Raw genomic sequence first — 19497 nt, 5'->3', positions numbered from 1 at the left:
CAAAGCCTTTGATCGTGTGGATCACAACAAACTGTGGAAAATTCTGAAAGAGATGGGAATACCAAACCACCTTACCTGCCCCCTGAGAAATCTGTATGCAGGTCAGGAAGCAACAGTTAGAACCAGATATGGAACAACAGACTGGTTCCAAACTGGGAAAGAAGTACATCAAGGCTGTATATCATCACCCTGCTTATTTAACTTCTATGCAGAGTATATCATGCAAAATGCCGGGCTGGCTGAAGCACAAGTTGGAATCAAGACTGCTGGGAGAAATATCAATAACCTCAGATATGCAGATGACACCACCCTTATGGCAGAAAGTGAAGAGGAACTAAAAAGCCTCTTGATGAAAGTGAAAGAAAGAGGAGAGTGAAAAAGCTGGCTTAAAACTCAACATTCAAAAAACTAAGATCATGACATTTGGTCCCATCACTTCATAGCAAATATATGGGGAAACAATGGAAATAGTGACTATTTCCTGGGCTCCAAAATCACTGCAGGTGGTAACTGCAGCCATGAAATTAAAAGACACTTGCTCCTTGGGAGAAAAGCTATGAGCAACCTAGACAGCATATTAAAAAGCAAACATTACTTTTCTGACAGAGGTCCATCTAGTCAAACCATCTATGGTTTTTCCAGTAGTCATGTATGGATGTGAGAGCTTTTCTCTCATAAAGAAAGCTGAGCACTGAAGAACTGATGCTTCTGAACTGTGGTGTTGGAGAAGACTCTTGAGAGTCCCTTGGACTACAAGGAGATCAAACCATTCAATTCTAAAGGAAGTCATTCCTGAATATTCATTGGAAGGACTGATGTTGAAGCTGAAGTTCCAATACTTTGGCCACCTGATGTGAAGAAGTGACTCATTGGAAAAGACCCTGATGCTGGGAAAGATTGAAGGCGGGAAGAGAAGGGGATGAGAGAGGATGAGATGGTTGGATGGCATCACTGACTTGATGGATGTGAGTTCGAGCAAGCTTCGGGAATTGGTGGACAGGGAAGCCTGGTGTGCTGCAGTCCACAGGGTCGCAAAGAGTCGGACATAACTAAGCAACTGAACTGAATAAATAATAATAGCAGCCACTATTTGTTGACACATTTATGTGAGTTTGGGATTTCACCAAAGACTGTAGTGTTTTATCATTTAACCTTCAGAAATTTTAAATAATTTGCTCAAGGTTATATGACAAAGTAGTGAAGAACAAGCTATGATCTGAATGTGTCTGATTACAGAGTCCATGCTCATTCTATTATATAAGGACAGTCATTCAATTATCAACAGACATTCGGTATTAAATCTGCTACACGCACAGCACTACACCTTTCTTCCTCTGTACAAGACACGGCACCCTATTAAGACATAGTAATCGGAATCACTAATGTACCAAGATAGGTACACGACCATGTTTTATTCATTTCTTTCCAACATCTAGCAAGGTATCTGGTAGACATTCAATAAATGTACACTGAATAAATTAATGAATGGTATGATCCTTAAGTTGCTACTCTCTAACCACTGTAGATAAACATGTATTTGTAGTTTTGGAACCATTCCATATATCTCTGAGGAGATCATTGCAGTAGTGGAAAAATAACCTGCAAGACCTTGAACCAGAGGTTCTCAGCTGAGAGCAACTGTGCCCTCTAGGGCACTTGGCTATCACAACCAGGGAGTGATGCTGCTAGAATCTTGTAGTTAGAGGCCAGGGATGAGACTAAACATCCTTCAGTGCATATGACAGCCTCCTTCAACAAAAGCATTCATCCTAAAATAGTGCTAAGGTAGAGAAATTGTGCACTAAATGCTAAGTTTTAAACCCAGAAATCATAGGATTTAAGGTAAAGAAACAGTATGATGTTAAAAGTGGACAATAAACAATCCAAATACAAAAGGTACTCAGAAGTCCTTCTAGTTAACATTTTCTAGGCCAACATATGAAATCTGAATTCTACTGTCTAAAGATAACATGAAAGTATAAATTGTGAGTGTGTGTGTAGTCACTTCAATGGTGTCCAACTCTGTGACCCCTTGGACTGTAGCCATCCAGGCTCCTCTGTCCATGGGATTCACTAGGCAAGAATACTGGAGTGGATTGCCATGACCCCCTCCAGGGGATCTTCCCAACCCAGGGATCGAACCCATGTCTCTAAACTGCTGCTGCTGCTGCTAAGTTGCTTCTAGTAGGAGCTAAATAAACTGTCTACCACGTGGACAAGCTGAGAAGTAGGAACTAGATTGCATAGGGACATGCTGAAGGCTGACTACACAAAGTGGCTGTTCAGTAACGTAAAAAACCAACGCCAAGTAAACAGAACAAATAAAACTTTCATCAACGGCTGGTAGGTCCCAGATCCCCACAGGTTTAAATACTTAAGTGTTGCCAACTGATAGTCAAAACTAGGTAGGCTGGGCAAACATGGGCTAAGGAACACAAGCTGCAGTCCAAATGCCCATGAACAGTGTCAGTTTCCCTAATAAGACACCACAAATTTAGAAGACAAGAGGTGATAATCAAAGAAAGACTGAAATGGACACTGAAAGGGAAAAAAGAGAACTGAGATAAGAACAAGGGTGTCATAAACCTAGAAAAGTCAGGTAAGGGCTAGGCACAGCCAGGAAGGTAAAGCGAGGTAATCAGGTTTTTTTTCATTTGCTCTTCATAATAAAAAGGAAGGGAGTTACCTCAAATTAAAATCAGTGAATAAACTGCTCTGAACAATTCCTAATTTGGGTGGTTTATTACAGGTTTTTTAAAATGAGTATTCAATGTAAAAGTGCTTTATTTGGTTCCTAAAACCTAGAGTTTTCTGTTGTTTTGTCATAAAGCATCAGTGACCAAAATTCATAATTTTGTCCCATTGCAAACAGGCTATAAACTTCAGGATAGTTCAATTCTAAACTATCTGCTAAAACACTCCCTCCCAGGAGTTTCAGTTCACTTGTGAATTATCTAACTGAGAGATTTAGCATTAGTCCTTTTTAAGCTCCACCTGCTATTAAGTAGGCTGGGAGTACCAATGGTGTATCTGTTTCAAATAAATGTGAATCCTGCCAAATGCTGATATCCCATGAAGTTCATAAAAGCAGGGCAGGTGGGCCTTCAAACAATTCTTACAAGATTGATATAAATTAATTTCTCAAGAGTCATACTAATCTTATTTTGTTGTTACTGTTCAGTCGCTCAGTTGTGTCCAATCCTTTGTGACCTCACGGACTGCAACACACCAGGCTTCCTCATCCTTCACTATCTCTAGGAGTTTGCTCAAACTCATGTCCATTGAGTCAATGATGCCATCCAACCATCTCATCCTCTACTGCCCCCTTTTCCTCCTGCCCTCAGTTTTTCCTAGCATCAGGGTCTTTTCCAGTGAGTCAGTTCTTCGCATCAGATGGCCAAAGTACTTGAGCTTCAGCATCAATCCTTCCAATGAATGTTTAGGGTTCATTCCCTTTACAATTGACTGGTTTGATCTTGCTGTCCAAGGAATGCTCAAACAAATCTTATTTTGTTGTATTAAGCAGTGGAGAACCTAAAAGACTGTTTTTGTAATTTTAAATACTATTGCTTACTTTAAGAAAATATGACTTTTAAAACAGGCTTAAGAACAAAAAGATTTCAATGAAGACACCATATTCGCCTAACTCAATTTTTACCGAAAAATTGAGACTTCTTAAAGCATAAGCAGGCTTCTTTGGGGGAAAGTGTAACTCACTTCCTGTTCTAAAAGTAGTAAAACTCATACTCTCATATTAAGTCACTGTTTAAAGTAACATTTTAGCCACCAGCAATCGGCTTCACTATAGCCTTGGAGGAAATGAAAACGTGTTGATCAAAGAAGCCATTCACCCCAAACTGATTACCCATATTGAGGGAAAATTGCAAAATAATATTACATTAAAGTTGGTGGTCAGTATAGTCACATATATACTGAAATTACCAACACAATGAAAGCTGAATTTGTATCTAGAACAGGTGAAAAGAATACCAAGATTCCTGGCTTCCATTCCCAACTCTTTCAATAACCTCTCTGTAATAGTAGCCTAATTACTAAACCCATGGGTGCCTCCTGTTCCTCATCTAAAAACAGGAGAGGGAGGGAACACTGTTTACTAAACTCTTAAAAGTGTTTCACAACTGAATAGGTGAGCTTTCACAGTAATTATAAGGTCTCTGGCTAAAGGAAAGATCAGATCATCAGCATCACAGCCTGGTGGAAAATACCATTCAACCAATTTTGACCCATAAAATGGCAATCTCATATATTTCACTAATACTTATGAAACCTGAGAAGCTGGGATAATTTTATACCACAAAACAATAGGCTGTTTAATTACAAACAGAAGGCAAAACAAAATAATCCCCAAACAAGATAAACACTTTAATTTCACCAGGTTGTTTATCATTATTTAAATGGTATTTGTCAATAGTAGAAAGGATGAATAAATTGTGATATATTTATATAATAAAATATATTGCAATGGAAAAAAAAAACAATTAGGTTACAATAGTACAGATGACTCTCAGACAATACTGAGCAAACAGCCAGATCATGAGAGTTTATACTGTATAATTTCATTTATATGTGGTTCAAAAACAGACAAAACTAATTTATGGTATTAGAAGACAGAAAAGTGATTACCTTTGGGGGAGGGGTTATAATTTGGGAGGTGGTAATAAAGTTTTAGGGGCTAAAAATGCCCTGTATTTTGTTCTGGACAGTGGTTACATATGTACAGATTCATCAGGCTGCCCCTTTAAGACTTGTGAACTTTACTGAATGTAAGTTAAGACCATAATTTTTTACATGGTATGTTAAAAATTGGTATCTTTGGAAAACATTTATTGCCCAATTTGTCTGCATTATAATAGGTAATCTTTTAATTACAATCTGAATTCAACATTGTCCAATATAGTTTCTCAACTGTAAGAAGAAAGAGATGAAAAGGTAGTATCATTTAAGAATTGAGAAACTTAACTGTATTTAAGGATTCTTAAAAATGTCAGATTCCCAGTTAAGAGCATTTCAGTGTCACTCTATTAGTAGCAACGATTCTTATAACGTGATACTATGTTTTTTGGCCAGAAACTGCTGAGTTCTATATGCATTTAGAAGCACGAAGAGTATTCTATAATGCCAGGAAATGGTGGTTGTGGTAAAAGAAAACACATTAAACTGTCTAAAACAACAGTGAACATGCAAGAAAACTAACTTCCCCAGGTATTCCACGTAGGGTGAAGACAAAATTCCTAATCACGGCACATGAAGTCTCTGACGATCATTGCTCTGCCTCTCTGGCCTCGGGGCGCACAATGTCCACACACCCGCCGCCCCTTAATCAGTCCATTCTAGACTCCCTTCATTTTGTCAATCTCTCACACTCACCTCTCTCCAGACACAACACTTCATCTTCCGTTCCCTATATATGAAGAGCTCTCCTCTCTGATAGATTAATCCCTATTCATCCTTCAGTTCAAACTTGTTCAGGAAAACTTCCCTGGAATGTTCTTTTGACTCACTTGTCATCATTGCAGTCTTACATTTGCTTATATGATGGCCTTCCCCATCACTGAAATTTTAAGTTCCATTGTGGCATAAACCTATGTTTGTTTTTGTTCACTCACTGCTGAGAGATAACCAAGGAAGGAGAATATTTGAGAGCAGAGAAAAGGACACAGGGTTTAAATGCCTGAAAGTTGAGGGAAAAAATCATACCTGGATGCATAAAAAAATTAAACAATGAGTGATGTTGAAGATAAGTTTTAATGGCAGGTGCCTACTGCTGTAGAATAAACAGGAGCTATATGCCTAAGTGTATCCATTCCAAATGGCCAAACACTGCTCTTAGGACTACTGTCTAGTATTTTTAAACATTCACTTTTGTTACAAAGGAGCTTCATTTCCAGATGATTAATTAGTCACTTCTCATCACATACAAAATACAGGCAGTAGGAATTCACAAATGAACATAATCTTATATGGCTTCTGACAGCATTTTGTTACTCACTGAACGAGCTAGATGTCATCTTCTCTATTTCAAAAACAATTTTATAGTCAGGTAAAATGTCATCTTTCCAGGCAAAAATTATTACAGACTTGCCTGTGATAAAACTTAAAAACATCTGGAGTAAATTATCAGCTAACATAGCACTGATGTTAAATGAGATTTTCATGTTGAATTTTGTGGCTTAACTCAGCATATCTTTTAACAAGCGTTTGACTTCCCTAGTGGTTGAGAAAATGGGCTTTGGAAGGGAGTTTCTCTGATTTGAATCTTGGCTATTTATTAGCAGCTGTGTGTGACCTTGATCAAATTACTTGACATCTTTATGCTGCAGCTTCCTTATCTGGAAAATGGAATAAAAATACTACATTCCTCACAGTATTAGTGAGAGGATCAAAAAAGTTAATATATGTGTAGTGCTGAGAACAATGCCAGCCTGTACTAAGAAGTGGGTGTTAACTATTAGTATCAGTATTATATTCAGCTTCTATAGAAATACTCCATGGAACACTGTAAATACTCCAGTATTTGGAATCAAATCTTATTTTACTCCTCCATTTGGCAGTTCACTGGGATGTCATATTTAGATATTAAATCATGACTAATAAGTCAAAAGTGAGATATTATATAGGAAGTAATTTCAGAAACAAGTAACTGTGCTTCAGTGCTCTACATTCATAGCTATCTCAAAGCTGAAAAGAAATGAGCAGAGTACTTTCCATCAGTACTCTCACCACAAACAAGAGCAATCTTAATGCTAATCAGAACATGGGCTTCTAAGATATCAATGAATAGTGAGGGGTTAGAGAGGGATAGTGAGGGGAAAGGAGGGTATACTTTTGGCTAAACTCTCTTCATAAAGTTTCTGGCCATTGAAAGTGGGTTTTCTGATATGTCAGCAAAATGCTAGGCGTGGAGTTCTAGAACATGGGAGTTCCTTTTAACTAGTCAAGAAACTTACAAAAGAAATGGAGAAACTAATTTGAAAAATGACCAGTTGTTCTAATCTGGGGCTTGAATTGTCTCAAATGACTATTTTAATTTTTATTGAACTATAGTAATCCACTGCCAAATTATGTTATCTTGGGATAGCAACAAGCAGAGTTGGACTGAGGAGTGTATTGCCACTAAATTATGGAATGGGGGTTCAGACAAGAGAAGTAGGTCTACTATTTTATAAAGTATTTCTCCTCAAACTTCCAACTGTGTATAAGAAAAACAGGAGATCCATGTTGTATAGCTGACTGGTCAGAATACTCACTTTCTAAAACTAGTATTATCATAATTATATTCTCTCTACCATTATTTTTGTGCTTTGGGAAAATAATTTTGATTGACATTATTTGTAAATTGTTATATAATAACCCTTTTACAAAATCTAACTAGAATATTTTTTCCAAGGCAGTGGTTCTCAAATGGAGCGGGGGCGGTGGTAATTTTGCCCTCCAGGAGACATTTGATAAGGTCTGGAGATAATTTTGGTTGTCACAAATCAGTGTGTGTGGAGTCGGGGGGTGGGGGTTAGGGGTGAGGGGATTACCAGCATCTAGTGGGAGAGGCTGGGGATCTGCTAAAGATTGTACAATGCCCAGGACAGCCTCCCACAACAAAGAATTACCCACTAATTCAATGTTAACAGTGCCAAGGTTGAGAGAGCCCTGCTCCAAGGTAAAAAGAAGATACAATATTTTAAAGTAACCTCCAATATTTTCATTGTATTTTAGATGAAAAGAACAGCACCTACACCAAATCACTTAAAAAAAAATCTAATGCCTCTGAAATCTTAAATCTTGTAATTGTTGATGCTTCCCATCAACATAAACAACGGTGAGACAAATCACAGCAATGTCACGACTGCACAAAATCAGTTCCCTATTTTATAACACGGAACATGAAATATAGTATAATTAAGACCATAAATATTTTCATTAAAACTTGATTTCGTTACACAAAGATTTTGCAGGAAAATGGTCTACTAGGTATTACAATGCCTTAAAGTTTAAAAAAAAAAAAAACACCTGGCTTTATTCTGATGTTAGTTTCAAGTTTAGAGAATTTCCTTTACTCTGCTGTTCTTAGGTGCTTCTGGTCATGATATCAGACTATCAAGAACTCTGTCTTGCAGTAATGTTAAACAGAATCAAATGACAGAAAATGGCCTAGGAAATTATTCTAATGTTATGCAAGATCATTTTAAAATAGTATCCACAATTCTTTTTAATAACAGAAAGCAAATAACTTTCTGACCTGGGGTCTAAACATCCATTTTTTGTGTTTGGTATAATACATTTATTCAGTGACCTATTGATATCAACTCAAAAACGTTCTGACTTAAGAATAAAAGCATACATACAAACCAGTACAAATACTGATATATACAGAGACGTGCTCATTTGCTTAGCTCTTATTTTTCTGAACATTCTAGAAAACTAGATTCCAGGGCACTATAATGCCTGATTAATAAGCTTTGAAGTAGAATTTAACAATATTTAGATTGTAGGGCCGGTAAGCCAGTAAAATTTACACCATTACAATCCACAGCACGTGCTTATTGATAACTGACCAAACCTAACGGTACCGTTTTCTCTTCCCTGCGCACCTTTTGCCTGAGCACCTTCTGGGGGCTCCGCACTGTTCTGGGAGTCGCGTTGGGCACCGGACCCCAATCCTACCGTTACCTCGGCCTCCCGGCGGACCCACCCGATACTCGCCGCAAGCGACCGGGACGACGCTGGCGGCTCCCGCCAGCCCAGGGACCACCATGCTTCCCAGCACTCACCTGTCACTCGAATAGACTCCAGCATCTTCCCGCTGAGGCCGCGGGCGGAGGGCTCCGCGGGTGCTGGGGGCGAGGGCCAGATAGGAACCTGGCGAGCCGCCTCTAGCCTCCGGCCGTGCCTCGGACCCGGGGTCGCGGCAGGAGGTTGCTTTCGGCCACCAGGGGTAGGATCAGGTGGGAACCGACCGGCAAAGACGTGCGGACAGAGCACTGCGCACAGCGTTCCTTCCAGCCCGCAGGTAGCTGGAAGGTACTCAAGGCCGCCCAACGGTAGGCAGCAGCTCTGAGTACCCGCCGCCGTGACGTTGCCGCTCTCCCGTTGCTAGGAAACGCTTCTCGCTGTCCGCGTGCGCCAAGCTTTCAGAGCCTGCGCGCCACAGGAGGCGCTCGAGCTACGATGGCCTGACTCGCAAAAGAGAGGAGGAACTACAACTCCCCGCGAGCACAGCGCTCGCCCACGCCTCGGGGGTCTTGTGGGCTGGGCCTTGGGAGAGGCTCGTGTCCCCGCCCGCTGGGATACACGCATTTTGACTCCTCGTCTTCGTAGACGTTTGTGAGCTGTTAACTCCGCGGTAAATTTACAAGAGACAGCTGGTGTGTCACTTAGTCCCAGCTGCGAGTTACAAAGCTCGTCTACTCCGGCTTTTAAGTTACCTTTCCAGGTGCAGAAAAGCTAAGACAACTTTAGATTGCAGCTGGTAATAATGAAGGTGCTGGAAGCTCGACCATATTTATCAGTTGAGTGCTCTGGCATAATATCCTTAATACTAAAATACAAATTTTAACTTATGATTGTGCAGTTGATAGGGCCTGAATGTTGCTTTTTGTCTATTATTACCTAGGAAATGTAGAGACTATGTTGTTGTTTAGTTGCCCAGTCGTTTCCGACTCTTTGCAACCCCATGGACTGTAGCATCCAGGCCTCTGTCCCTCACTATCTCCCGAAGTTTGCCCAAGTTCATGCCCACTGCATGAGTGATGCTATCCAGCCATCTCATCCTGTGCTGGTCTCTTCTGTTCTCCATCTTTGCCAACATCAGCGACCTTTCCAATGAATTGGCTGTTTGCATCAGATGACCAAAATACTGGCGCGTCACTTTCAGCATCAGTCCTTCCACAAAGTATTCAGGGTTGATTTCCCTTAAGATCTATTGGTTTGATCTCCTTCCTGTCCGTGGGACTTTCAGTAGAGACTATACCATTTAACAAACATTTTCTGAGAGCGTAATATGTGCATGCATCACTATGAACAAAGCTAGTGGATGAGATGGAATTCCAGTTGAGCTATTTCAAATCCTAAAAGATGATGCCAATCTGATCACACGGACCACAGCCTTGTCTAACTCAATGAAACTAAGCCATGCTGTGTGGGGCCACCCAAGGCCAACAGGTCATGGTGGAGAGGTCTGACAGAATGTGGTCCACTGGAGAAGGGAATGGCAAACCACTTCAGTATTCTTGCCTTGAGAACCCCATGAATAGTATGAAAAGGCGAAAAGATAGGACACTGAAAGATGAACTCCTCAGGTCAGTAGGTGCCCAATCTGCTACTGGAGATCAGTGGAGAAATAACTCCAGAAAGAATGAAGGGATGGAGCCAAAGCAAAATCTACACCCAGTTGTGGATGGGACTGGTGATAGAAGCAAGGTCTGATGCTGTAAAGAGCAATATTGCATAGGAACTTGTAATGTCAGGTCCATGAATCAAGGCAAATTGGAAGTGGTCAAACAGGTGATGGCAAGAGTGAATGTCGACATTTTAGGAATCACCGAACTAAAATGGACTGGAATGGGTGAATTTAACTCAGATGGCCATTATATCTACTACTGTGGGCAAGAATCTCTTAGAAGAAATGGAGTAACCATCATAGTCAACAAAAGAGTCCTAAATGCAGTACTTGAATGCAATCTCAAAAACAACAGAATGATCTCTGTTCGTTTCCAAGGCAAACCATTCACTATCACAGTAATCCAAGTATATGCCCTGACCAGTAAAACTAAAGAAGCTGAAGTTGAACAGTGCTATGAAAATCTACAAGACCTTCTAGAACTAACACCCAAAAAAGATGTCCTTTTCATTATAGGGGACTGGAATGCAAAAGTAGGAAGTCAAGAAACACCTGGAGTAACAGGCAAATTTGGCCTTGGAGTATGGAATGAAGCAGGAAAAAGGCTAATAGAGTTCTGCCAAGAGAACACACTGGTCATAGCAAACACCCTCTTCCAACAACACAAGAGAAGACTCCACACATGGACATCACCAGATGATCAACACCAAAATCAGACTGATTATATTCTTTGCAGCCAAAGATGGAGAAGCTCTATACAGTCAGCAAAAACAAGACCAGGAGCTGACTGTGGCTCAGACTCCTTATTGCCAAATTCAGACTTAAACTGAAGAAAGTGAGGAAAACCACTAGACCATTCAGGTATGACCTAAATCAAATTCCTTATGATTATATAGTGGAAGTGAGAAATAGATTTAAGAGACTAGATCTTATAGAGTGCCTGATGAACTATGGATGGAGGTTCGGGACATTGTACAGGAGACAGGAATCAAGACCATCCCCAAAAAAAGAAATGCAAAAAAGCAAAATGGCTGTCTTACATTTTGGCAGCCTTACAAATAGCTGTGAAAAGAAGAGAAGTGAAAAGCAAAGGAGAAAAGGAAAGATATAAGCATCTGAATGCAGAGTTCTGAAGAATAGGAAGGAGAGATAAGAAAGCCTTCCTCAGAGATCAATGCAAGGAAATAGAGGAAAACAATAGAATGGGAAAGACTAGCGATCTCTTCAAGAAAATTAGAGGTACCAAGGGAACATTTCATGCAAAGATGGGCTCAATAAAGGACAGAAATGGTATGGACCTAACAGAAGCAGAAGATATTAAGCAGAGGTGGCAAGAAAACACAGAAGAACTGTACAAAAAATAAGAACTGTACAAAAAAGATCTTCACAACCCAGATAATCACGATGGTGTGCTCCCTCACCTAGAGCCAGACATCCTGGAATGTGAAGTCAAGTGGGCCTTAGGAAGCATCACTATGAACAAAAGTAGTGGAGGTGATGGAATTCCAGTTGAGCTATTTCAAATCCTAAAAGATGATGTTGTGAGAGTGCTACACTCAATATGCCAGCAAATTTGGAAAACTCTGCAGTGGCCACAGGACTGGAAAAGGTCAGTTTTCATTCCAATCCCAAAGAAAGGCAATGCCAAAGAATGCTCAAACTACCACACAATTGCACTCATTTCACATGCTAGTAAAGTAATGCTCAAAATTCTCCAAGCCAGGCTTCAGCAATACGCAAACCGTGAACTTCCAGATGTTCAAGCTGGTTTTAGAAAAGGCAGAGGAACCAGAGATCAAATTGCCAACGTCTACTGGATTATTGAAAAAGCAAGAGAGTTCCAGAAAAACATCTATTTCTGCTTTATTGACTATGCCAAAGCCTTTGACTGTGTGGATCACAATAAACTGTGGAAAATTCTGAAAGAAATGGGAATACCAGACCACTTGACCTGCCTCTTGAGAAACCTGTATGCAGGTCAGGAAGCAACAGTAAGAACTGGACATGGAACAACAGACTGGTTCCAAAGAGGAAAAGGAGTACATTAAGGCTGTATACTGTCACCCTGCTTATTTAACTTATATGCAGAGTACATCATGAGAAATGCTGGGCTGGAGGGAGCACAAGCTGGAATCAAGATTGCCGGGAGAAATATCAATAACCTCAGATATGCAGATAACACCACCCTTACAGCAGAAAGTGAAGAGGAACTCAAAAGCCTCTTGATGAAAGTGAAAGAGGAGAGTGAAAAAGTTGGCTTAAAACTCAACATTCAGAAAATTAAGATCATGGCATCTGGTCCCACCACTTCATGGCAAATAGATGGGAAAACAGTGGAAACAGTGACAGACTTTATTTTTGGGGACTCCAAAATCACTGCAGATGATGACTGCAGCCATGAAATTAAAAGATGCTTACTCCTTGGGAGAAAAGTCATGACCAGCCTCTACAATTTGCACATGTACATTAATATTAACAATCTTTTATTATTTTAACTTCATACACCTAACATTGTTGATTTCTGTCTAAAATATTTCCAAAATACTGAGCAAGCATAACTTTAAAGATTGCAATAAATACACTGGATGTGACTAAAAAAAAAAAAAAAAATCAGAGATATTTCTTTGCCAACAAAGGTCCAACCTAGTCAAGGCTGTGGTTTTTCCAGTAGTCATGTATGGATGTGAGAGTTTGCCAAAGAATTGATGCTTTTGAACTGTAGTGTTGGAGAAGACTCTTGAGAGTCCCTTGTACTGCATGGAGATCCAACCAGTCTATCCTAAAGGAAATCAGTCCTGAATATTCACTGGAAGGACTAATGCTGAAGCTTAAACTCCAATACTTTGGCCACCTGATGTGAAGAACTGACTCATCTGAAAAGACCCTGTTGCTGGGAATGATTGAAGGTAGGAGGAGAAGGGGATGACAGAGGATGAGATGGTTGGATGGCATCACTGACTCAATGGATATGAGTTTGACTAAATCTGGTGATGGACAGGGATTCTTGGCATGATGCAGTCCATGGGGTCACAAAGAGTCTGACATGACTGAGCAACTAAACTGACTGACTCAATATGTGCAAGGTTCTGAGACAGGCCTTGGCATAAACAAGGGAAATCAGGGTGGATTTTACAGTAGAGGAGGAACTCATGAGATAGAGTTGACACTGTCAATTTTCAGAGCCACGTCTTCTCTTTTAGCTTTCCTCAAGGTTGAGATAGGACACAAAAATAATTGTGGGGTATGTTTTCAAACTTAGGAACAAAAGGAAAGTTGAAGTTATATCAGAAACATCATCCTCTAAGAATGACGGAGAACATGAGAGTATTTGTACCTTTTTCACTAAGAAGGATGGGTGGAAATTTCAGAGTATCACAGGTAGTGTATAACCTCACATCCTAGTCTGTCAGAAAATCCTGTGGATACTGTCTTCAGAATATATCCAGAATCCAGCCACTTCTCACTATTGCTGCTGCCACCATTCTGGCTCAAGCCACCACCATCTTTTGTCTGGATTATAGCTGTAGCTGAACCCTGTATTTCTTTTTTTTTTTTAATGGCCCAGGTAGTCCGAGGTTTTTTTGGTTTTGTTTTTTTCTTTTTTAAATAATTAAACTATGATAACACATTTACAGGAGACTTGAACACTATTTCCATTCTTGCCCTCTTTATTCTCAAAACTCAGTGGCCAGATTGATCCTATTAAAGAGTCAGATAATGTCAGTTTTCTGTGAAAAGTACTTCAACGTCTTCCGTTCTTGCCTACAAGGTCTTTATGATCTAGCCTCCTGTCATCTCTTTGGTCTCATCTCCCACTGCTGTCCTCTCCTTGGTCTCCTCCAGACACTCTGGCCTCTTAAATATTCCTCAACTATGCCAAGCACTGTTTCACCTCATGACCTTTGCGATTTGGGGCTTTCCCCGCCTGGAATGCTCCCCCACCCCCAGCACCCACCCTGGCCTTGTGTCCACAGGACTAGCTCCTTCACTTCCCAGGACTTAATGTCACTTCTCATAGACCTTTCCTGGTCACTCAATTTAAAATTCTATTCCTTTCTCAGATTTCCTAGCTCCTTTCTCTGGTTTATTTTTTTCTCCTTAGCACTTAATATTATATAATTTATTATGTCTTTTACTGATTTATCTTGATTATTGTCTGTCTCCATCTCTAGAATAAAATTTCCATAAGTGCAGTAACTTTTGATTGCTCGCTGCTATATTTCTAGCAACTAGAATAGTGTCTGGCACACAGTATATACTCAATAAATCATTTGTAAGTTAATGAATCAGTAGATAATAGAAAGCTTGCATTTTCGATGATAATTCAAAGAAAAACAGAATGATATAAAATGGGCATGTGGATAAAGAACACATCTTCAGGTTAAACATTTGATAATAGTAAAGAGCAATGAATGCTTTGCATTCAGAAGAGCCGTTGTTCTTGCAACATATGTCCTAAGGGAAAACTGTGTAAATGAAACTTGTATACTTATCTTCCTTACATACCTTCCTTCTTTATATACCTAAAACTGAAACCTGCTTTCCAAGTTTGGTATAAATGCATGTTACCTCTGCAAATTTCTAATTCTTCAAGTCCCTGCAATTTAAGAGGTGTAATTCTCAAAAAAAAAAAAAAAAAGAAAGAAAAGAAAGAAAGATTAAAAGATGTTTCCAATTCATATGTTCAGAATCTAAAGAATTTACTCTGAATGTTTTTACTAAAACATGCATAATCAGATTGTCTACTTCCATTATATTTTGGAGAAACTAAGATGTATTAGTAATTCCACAGATATTTATTTATACACAAGAGACAGGGCTTAGTGCTTTTACAGTACATAAAAGACAATATATTTATCCACAATGTATTTATCCTTACTGACTAGCATGTGTGTGTATACACACACACAATAAAAGTTAGAAAATGATGTGCACTAAAGGTATCAGATCAGATCAGTCGCTCAGTCGTGTCCGACTCTTTACGACCCCATGAATTGCAGCACGCCAGGCCTCCCTGTCCATCACCAACTCCCGGAGTTCACTCAGACTCATGTCCGTCGAGTCAGTGATGCCATCCAGCCATCTGATCTTCTGTCATCCCCTTCTCCTCTTGCCCCCAATCTCTCCCAGCATCAGAGTCTTTTCCAATGAGTCAAATCTTCGCATGACGTGGCCAAAGTACTGGAGTTTCAGCTTTAGCATCATTCCTTCCAAAGAAATCCCAGGGCTGATCTCCTTCAGAATGGACTGGCTGGATCTCCTTGCAGTCCAAGAGACTCTCAAGAGTCTTCTCCAACACCACAGTTCAAAAGCATCAATTCTTCGGCGCTCAGCCTTCTTCACAGTCCAACTCTCACATCCATACATGACCACAGGAAAAACCATAGCCTTGACTAGACGCACCTTTGTTGGCAAAGTAATGTCTCTGCTTTTCAATATGCTATCTAGGTTGGTCATAACTTTCATTCCAAGGAGTAAGCGTCTTTTAATTTCATGGCTGCAGTCACCATCTGTAGTGATTTTGGAGCCCAGAAATACCTCCCTCTTAAGTTAAACTTCCAAACTCATTCTATGAGGCCACCATCACCCTAATACCAAAACCTGACAAAGATCCCACAAAAAAAGAAAACTACAGGCCAATATCACTGATGAACATAGATGCAAAAATCCTTAACAAAATTCTAGCAATCAGAATCCAACAACACATTAAAAAGATCATATACCATGACCAAGTGGGCTTTATCCCAGGGATGCAAGGATTCTTCAATACCCGTAAATCAATCAATGTAATATACCACATTAACAAATTGAAAAATAAAAACCATATGATTATCTCAATAGATGCAGAGAAAGCCTTTGACAAAATTCAACATCCATTTATGATAAAAACTCTCCAGAAAGCAGGAATAGAAGGAACATACCTCAACATAATAAAAGCTATATATGACAAACCCACAGCAAACATTATCCTCAATGGTGAAAAATTGAAAGCATTTCCTCTAAAGTCAGGAACAAGACAAGGGTGCCCACTTTCACCATTACTATTCAACATAGTTTTGGAAGTTTTGGCCACAGCAATCAGAGCAGAAAAAGAAATAAAAGGAATCCAAATTGGAAAAGAAGAAGTAAAACTCTCACTGTTTGCAGATGACGTGATCCTCTACATAGAAAGCCCTAAAGACTTCACCAGAAAATTACTAGAACTAATCAATGATTATAGTAAAGTTGCAGGATATAAAATCAACACACAGAAATCCCTTGCATTCCTATACACTAATAATGAGAAAACAAAGAGAAATTAAGGAAACAATTCCATTCACCATTGCAACGGAAAGAATAAAATACTTAGGAATATATTTACCTAAAGAAACTAAAGACCTGTATATAGAAAACTATAAAACACTGGTGAAAGAAATCAAAGAGGACACTAATAGATGGAGAAATATACCATGTTCATGGATTGGAAGAATCAATATAGTGAAAATGAGTATACTACCCAAAGCAATTTATAGATTCAATGCAATCCCTATCAAGCTACCAATGGTATTCTTCACAGAGCTAGAACAAATAATTTCACAATTTGTATGGAAATACAAAAAACCTCGAATAGCCAAAGCTCTCTTGAGAAAGAAGAATGGAACTGGAGGAATCAACCTACCTGACTTCAGGCTCTACTACAAAGTCACAGTCATCAAGACAGTATGGTACTGGCACAAAGACAGAAATATAGATCAATGGAACAAAATAGAAAGCCCAGAGATAAATCCAGGCACATATGGACACCTTATCTTTGACAAAGGAGGCAAGAATATACAATGGATTAAAGACAATCTCTTTAACAAGTGGTGCTGGGAAAACTGGTCAACCACTTGTAAAAGAATGAAACTAGAGCACTTTCTAACACCATACACAAAAATAAACTCAAAATGGATTAAAGATCTAAACGTAAGATCAGAAACTATAAAACTCCTAGAGGAGAACATAGGCAAAACACTTTCTGACATACATCACAGCAGGATCCTCTATGACCCACCTCCCAGAATATTGGAAATAAAAGCAAAAATAAACAAATGGGACCTAATTAAACTTAAAAGCTTCTGCACAACAAAGGAAACTATAAGCAAGGTGAAAAGACAGCCTTCAGAATGGGAGAAAATAATAGCAAATGAAGTAATGGACAAACAACTAATCTCAAAAATATATAAGCAACTCCTACAGCTCAATTCCAGAAAAATAAATGACCCAATCAAAAAATGGGCCAAAGAACTAAATAGACATTTCTCCAAAGAAGACATACAGATGGCTAACAAACACATGAAAAGATGCTCAACATCACTCATTATCAGAGAAATGCAAATCAAAACCACAATGAGGTACCATTTCACGCCAGTCAGAATGGCTGCGATCCAAAAGTCTACAAGCAATAAATGCTGGAGAGGGTGTGGAGAAAAGGGAACCCTCTTACACTGTTGGTGGGAATGCAAACTAGTACAGCCACTATGGAGAACAGTGTGGAGATTCCTTAAAAAACTGGAAATAGAACTGCCTTATGATCCAGCAATCCCACTGCTGGGCATATATACTGAGGAAACCAGAATTGAAAGAGACACGTGTACCCCAATGTTCATCTCATCACTGTTTATAATAGCCAGGACATGGAAGCAACCTAGATGTCCATCAACAGATGAATGGATAAGAAAGCTGTGGGACATATACACAATAGAGTATTACTCAGCCATTAAAAAGAATACATTTGAATCAGTTCTAATGAGGTGGATGAAACTGGAGCCTATTATACAGAGTGAAGTAAGCCAGAAAGAAAAACACCAATACAGTATACTAACGCATATATATGGAATTTAAAAAGATGGTAACAATAACCCTGTGTACGAGATAGCAAAAGAGACACTGATGTATAGAACAGTCTTTTGGACTCTGTGGGAGAGGGAGAGGGTGGGATGATTTGGGAGAATGGCATTGAAATATGTATAATATCATATATGGAACCAGTCGCCAGTCCAGGTTCGATGAACGATACTGGATGCTTGGGGCTGGTGCACTGGGACGACCCAGGGGGATGGTATGGGGAGGGAGGAGGGAGGAGGGTTCAGGATGGGGAACACATGTATACCTGTGGCAGATTCATTTTGATATTTGGCAAAACCAATACAATATTGTAAAGTTTAAAAATAAAATTAAATGCTTTAAATAAAATAAAATAAAATATAGTTTATATTGCCTGCAGATAACAGTAATTTTTTTCTTCCTTTCCAACTCTGTAAACTTTTTCTTTTCACTTGCTACACTATATATTTCAGTTATAAATCAATCCTCTCATTTTTGATTCTACACCTCACCTATCTACTGATCTTTTAGTGTTTCCAACATGAATTAACTGCCTTTTACAGTGGGGGTATGAAAAAATAGATAATATTGAATAAAACTGATGATAGTGAAATGGAATGGGATGTATAAAACAGAGAAATTAATGTATTTAATAGAACAAACATTGTTGACTAAATGGTTCCTAAAAATAACTCTTTAAAAGAGTTATTTTAAAAATGTTTTGAGTATTTTAAATAAGAATAAAATTATTTAAAATTAAAAAAAAAAAGAAATACCTCCCTCTTAAACATTTCATTAAACTTAAGAATTGTGCAACTCTTTGCAACCCCATGGACTATACAGTCCATGGATTTCTCCAGGCCAGAATACTGGAGTGGGTAGCCTTTCCCTTCTCCAGGGGACCTTCCCAACCCAGGGGTCAAACACAGGTCTCCCACATTGTAGGTGGATTCTTTACCAGCTGAGCCACCAGGGAAGCCCAAGAATACTGGAGTGGGTAGCCTATCCCTTCTCCAGAAGCTACCAGGGAAGCCGAGCTATCGGGGAAGCCCTTGATGCCCCTGTAGTTAGTTCATTTAGAATATTATTTCTTCTTTATGTTAAAAATTATTTCTATGTTCACCCTACCAATTTTTCTTGTGGATCATTTTGATTTATAAACATTTTCAGTGATAAATACTATTAATACATAGAGGTACATATCAATTAATTCAAAGCATTAATAAAAGATATTCTTTGTGTACTATTAGGCACTGAAGTACTCTTACTGACAAATTCATGAAAACAAAGAGTTTATC

The 19497-nt window shown here is 39.1% G+C and overlaps 2 protein-coding genes across 8 annotated transcripts in view; one reads left to right on the top strand and one right to left on the bottom strand.

Moving 5' to 3' along the window:
• ANLN (anillin, actin binding protein) overlaps positions 1-19497 on the top strand; it is a 174811-nt gene that overhangs the window by 79703 nt on the left and 75611 nt on the right. The window lies entirely within an intron of this gene.
• Positions 1-19497, bottom strand: part of MATCAP2 (microtubule associated tyrosine carboxypeptidase 2) — a 78540-nt gene that overhangs the window by 52201 nt on the left and 6842 nt on the right. The window contains exon 1 of one of the 5 annotated variants that reach the window (XR_009494233.1): positions 8787-9344. The exons of 1 other annotated variant lie outside the window; for it this stretch is intronic. Coding sequence is in view for 2 of the 4 variants with exons in the window: in XM_005205481.5 (XP_005205538.2) it covers positions 8787-8811 (25 nt within the window). In the remaining 2 variants the exon portion in view is untranslated. Of the gene's footprint in view, positions 1-8786; positions 9345-19497 lie in introns of those variants that run through there. 3 more of the 5 variants (XM_005205481.5, XM_003585969.6, XM_059885877.1) reach the window with 3 other exon arrangements.

This window comes from Bos taurus, chromosome 4, assembly GCF_002263795.3.
Source record: "Bos taurus isolate L1 Dominette 01449 registration number 42190680 breed Hereford chromosome 4, ARS-UCD2.0, whole genome shotgun sequence".
NCBI classification, from domain to species: domain Eukaryota; kingdom Metazoa; phylum Chordata; class Mammalia; order Artiodactyla; family Bovidae; genus Bos; species Bos taurus.
Note: the sequence above shows the minus strand (reverse complement) of the source record. Positions and strands in the feature narration are given on the sequence as shown.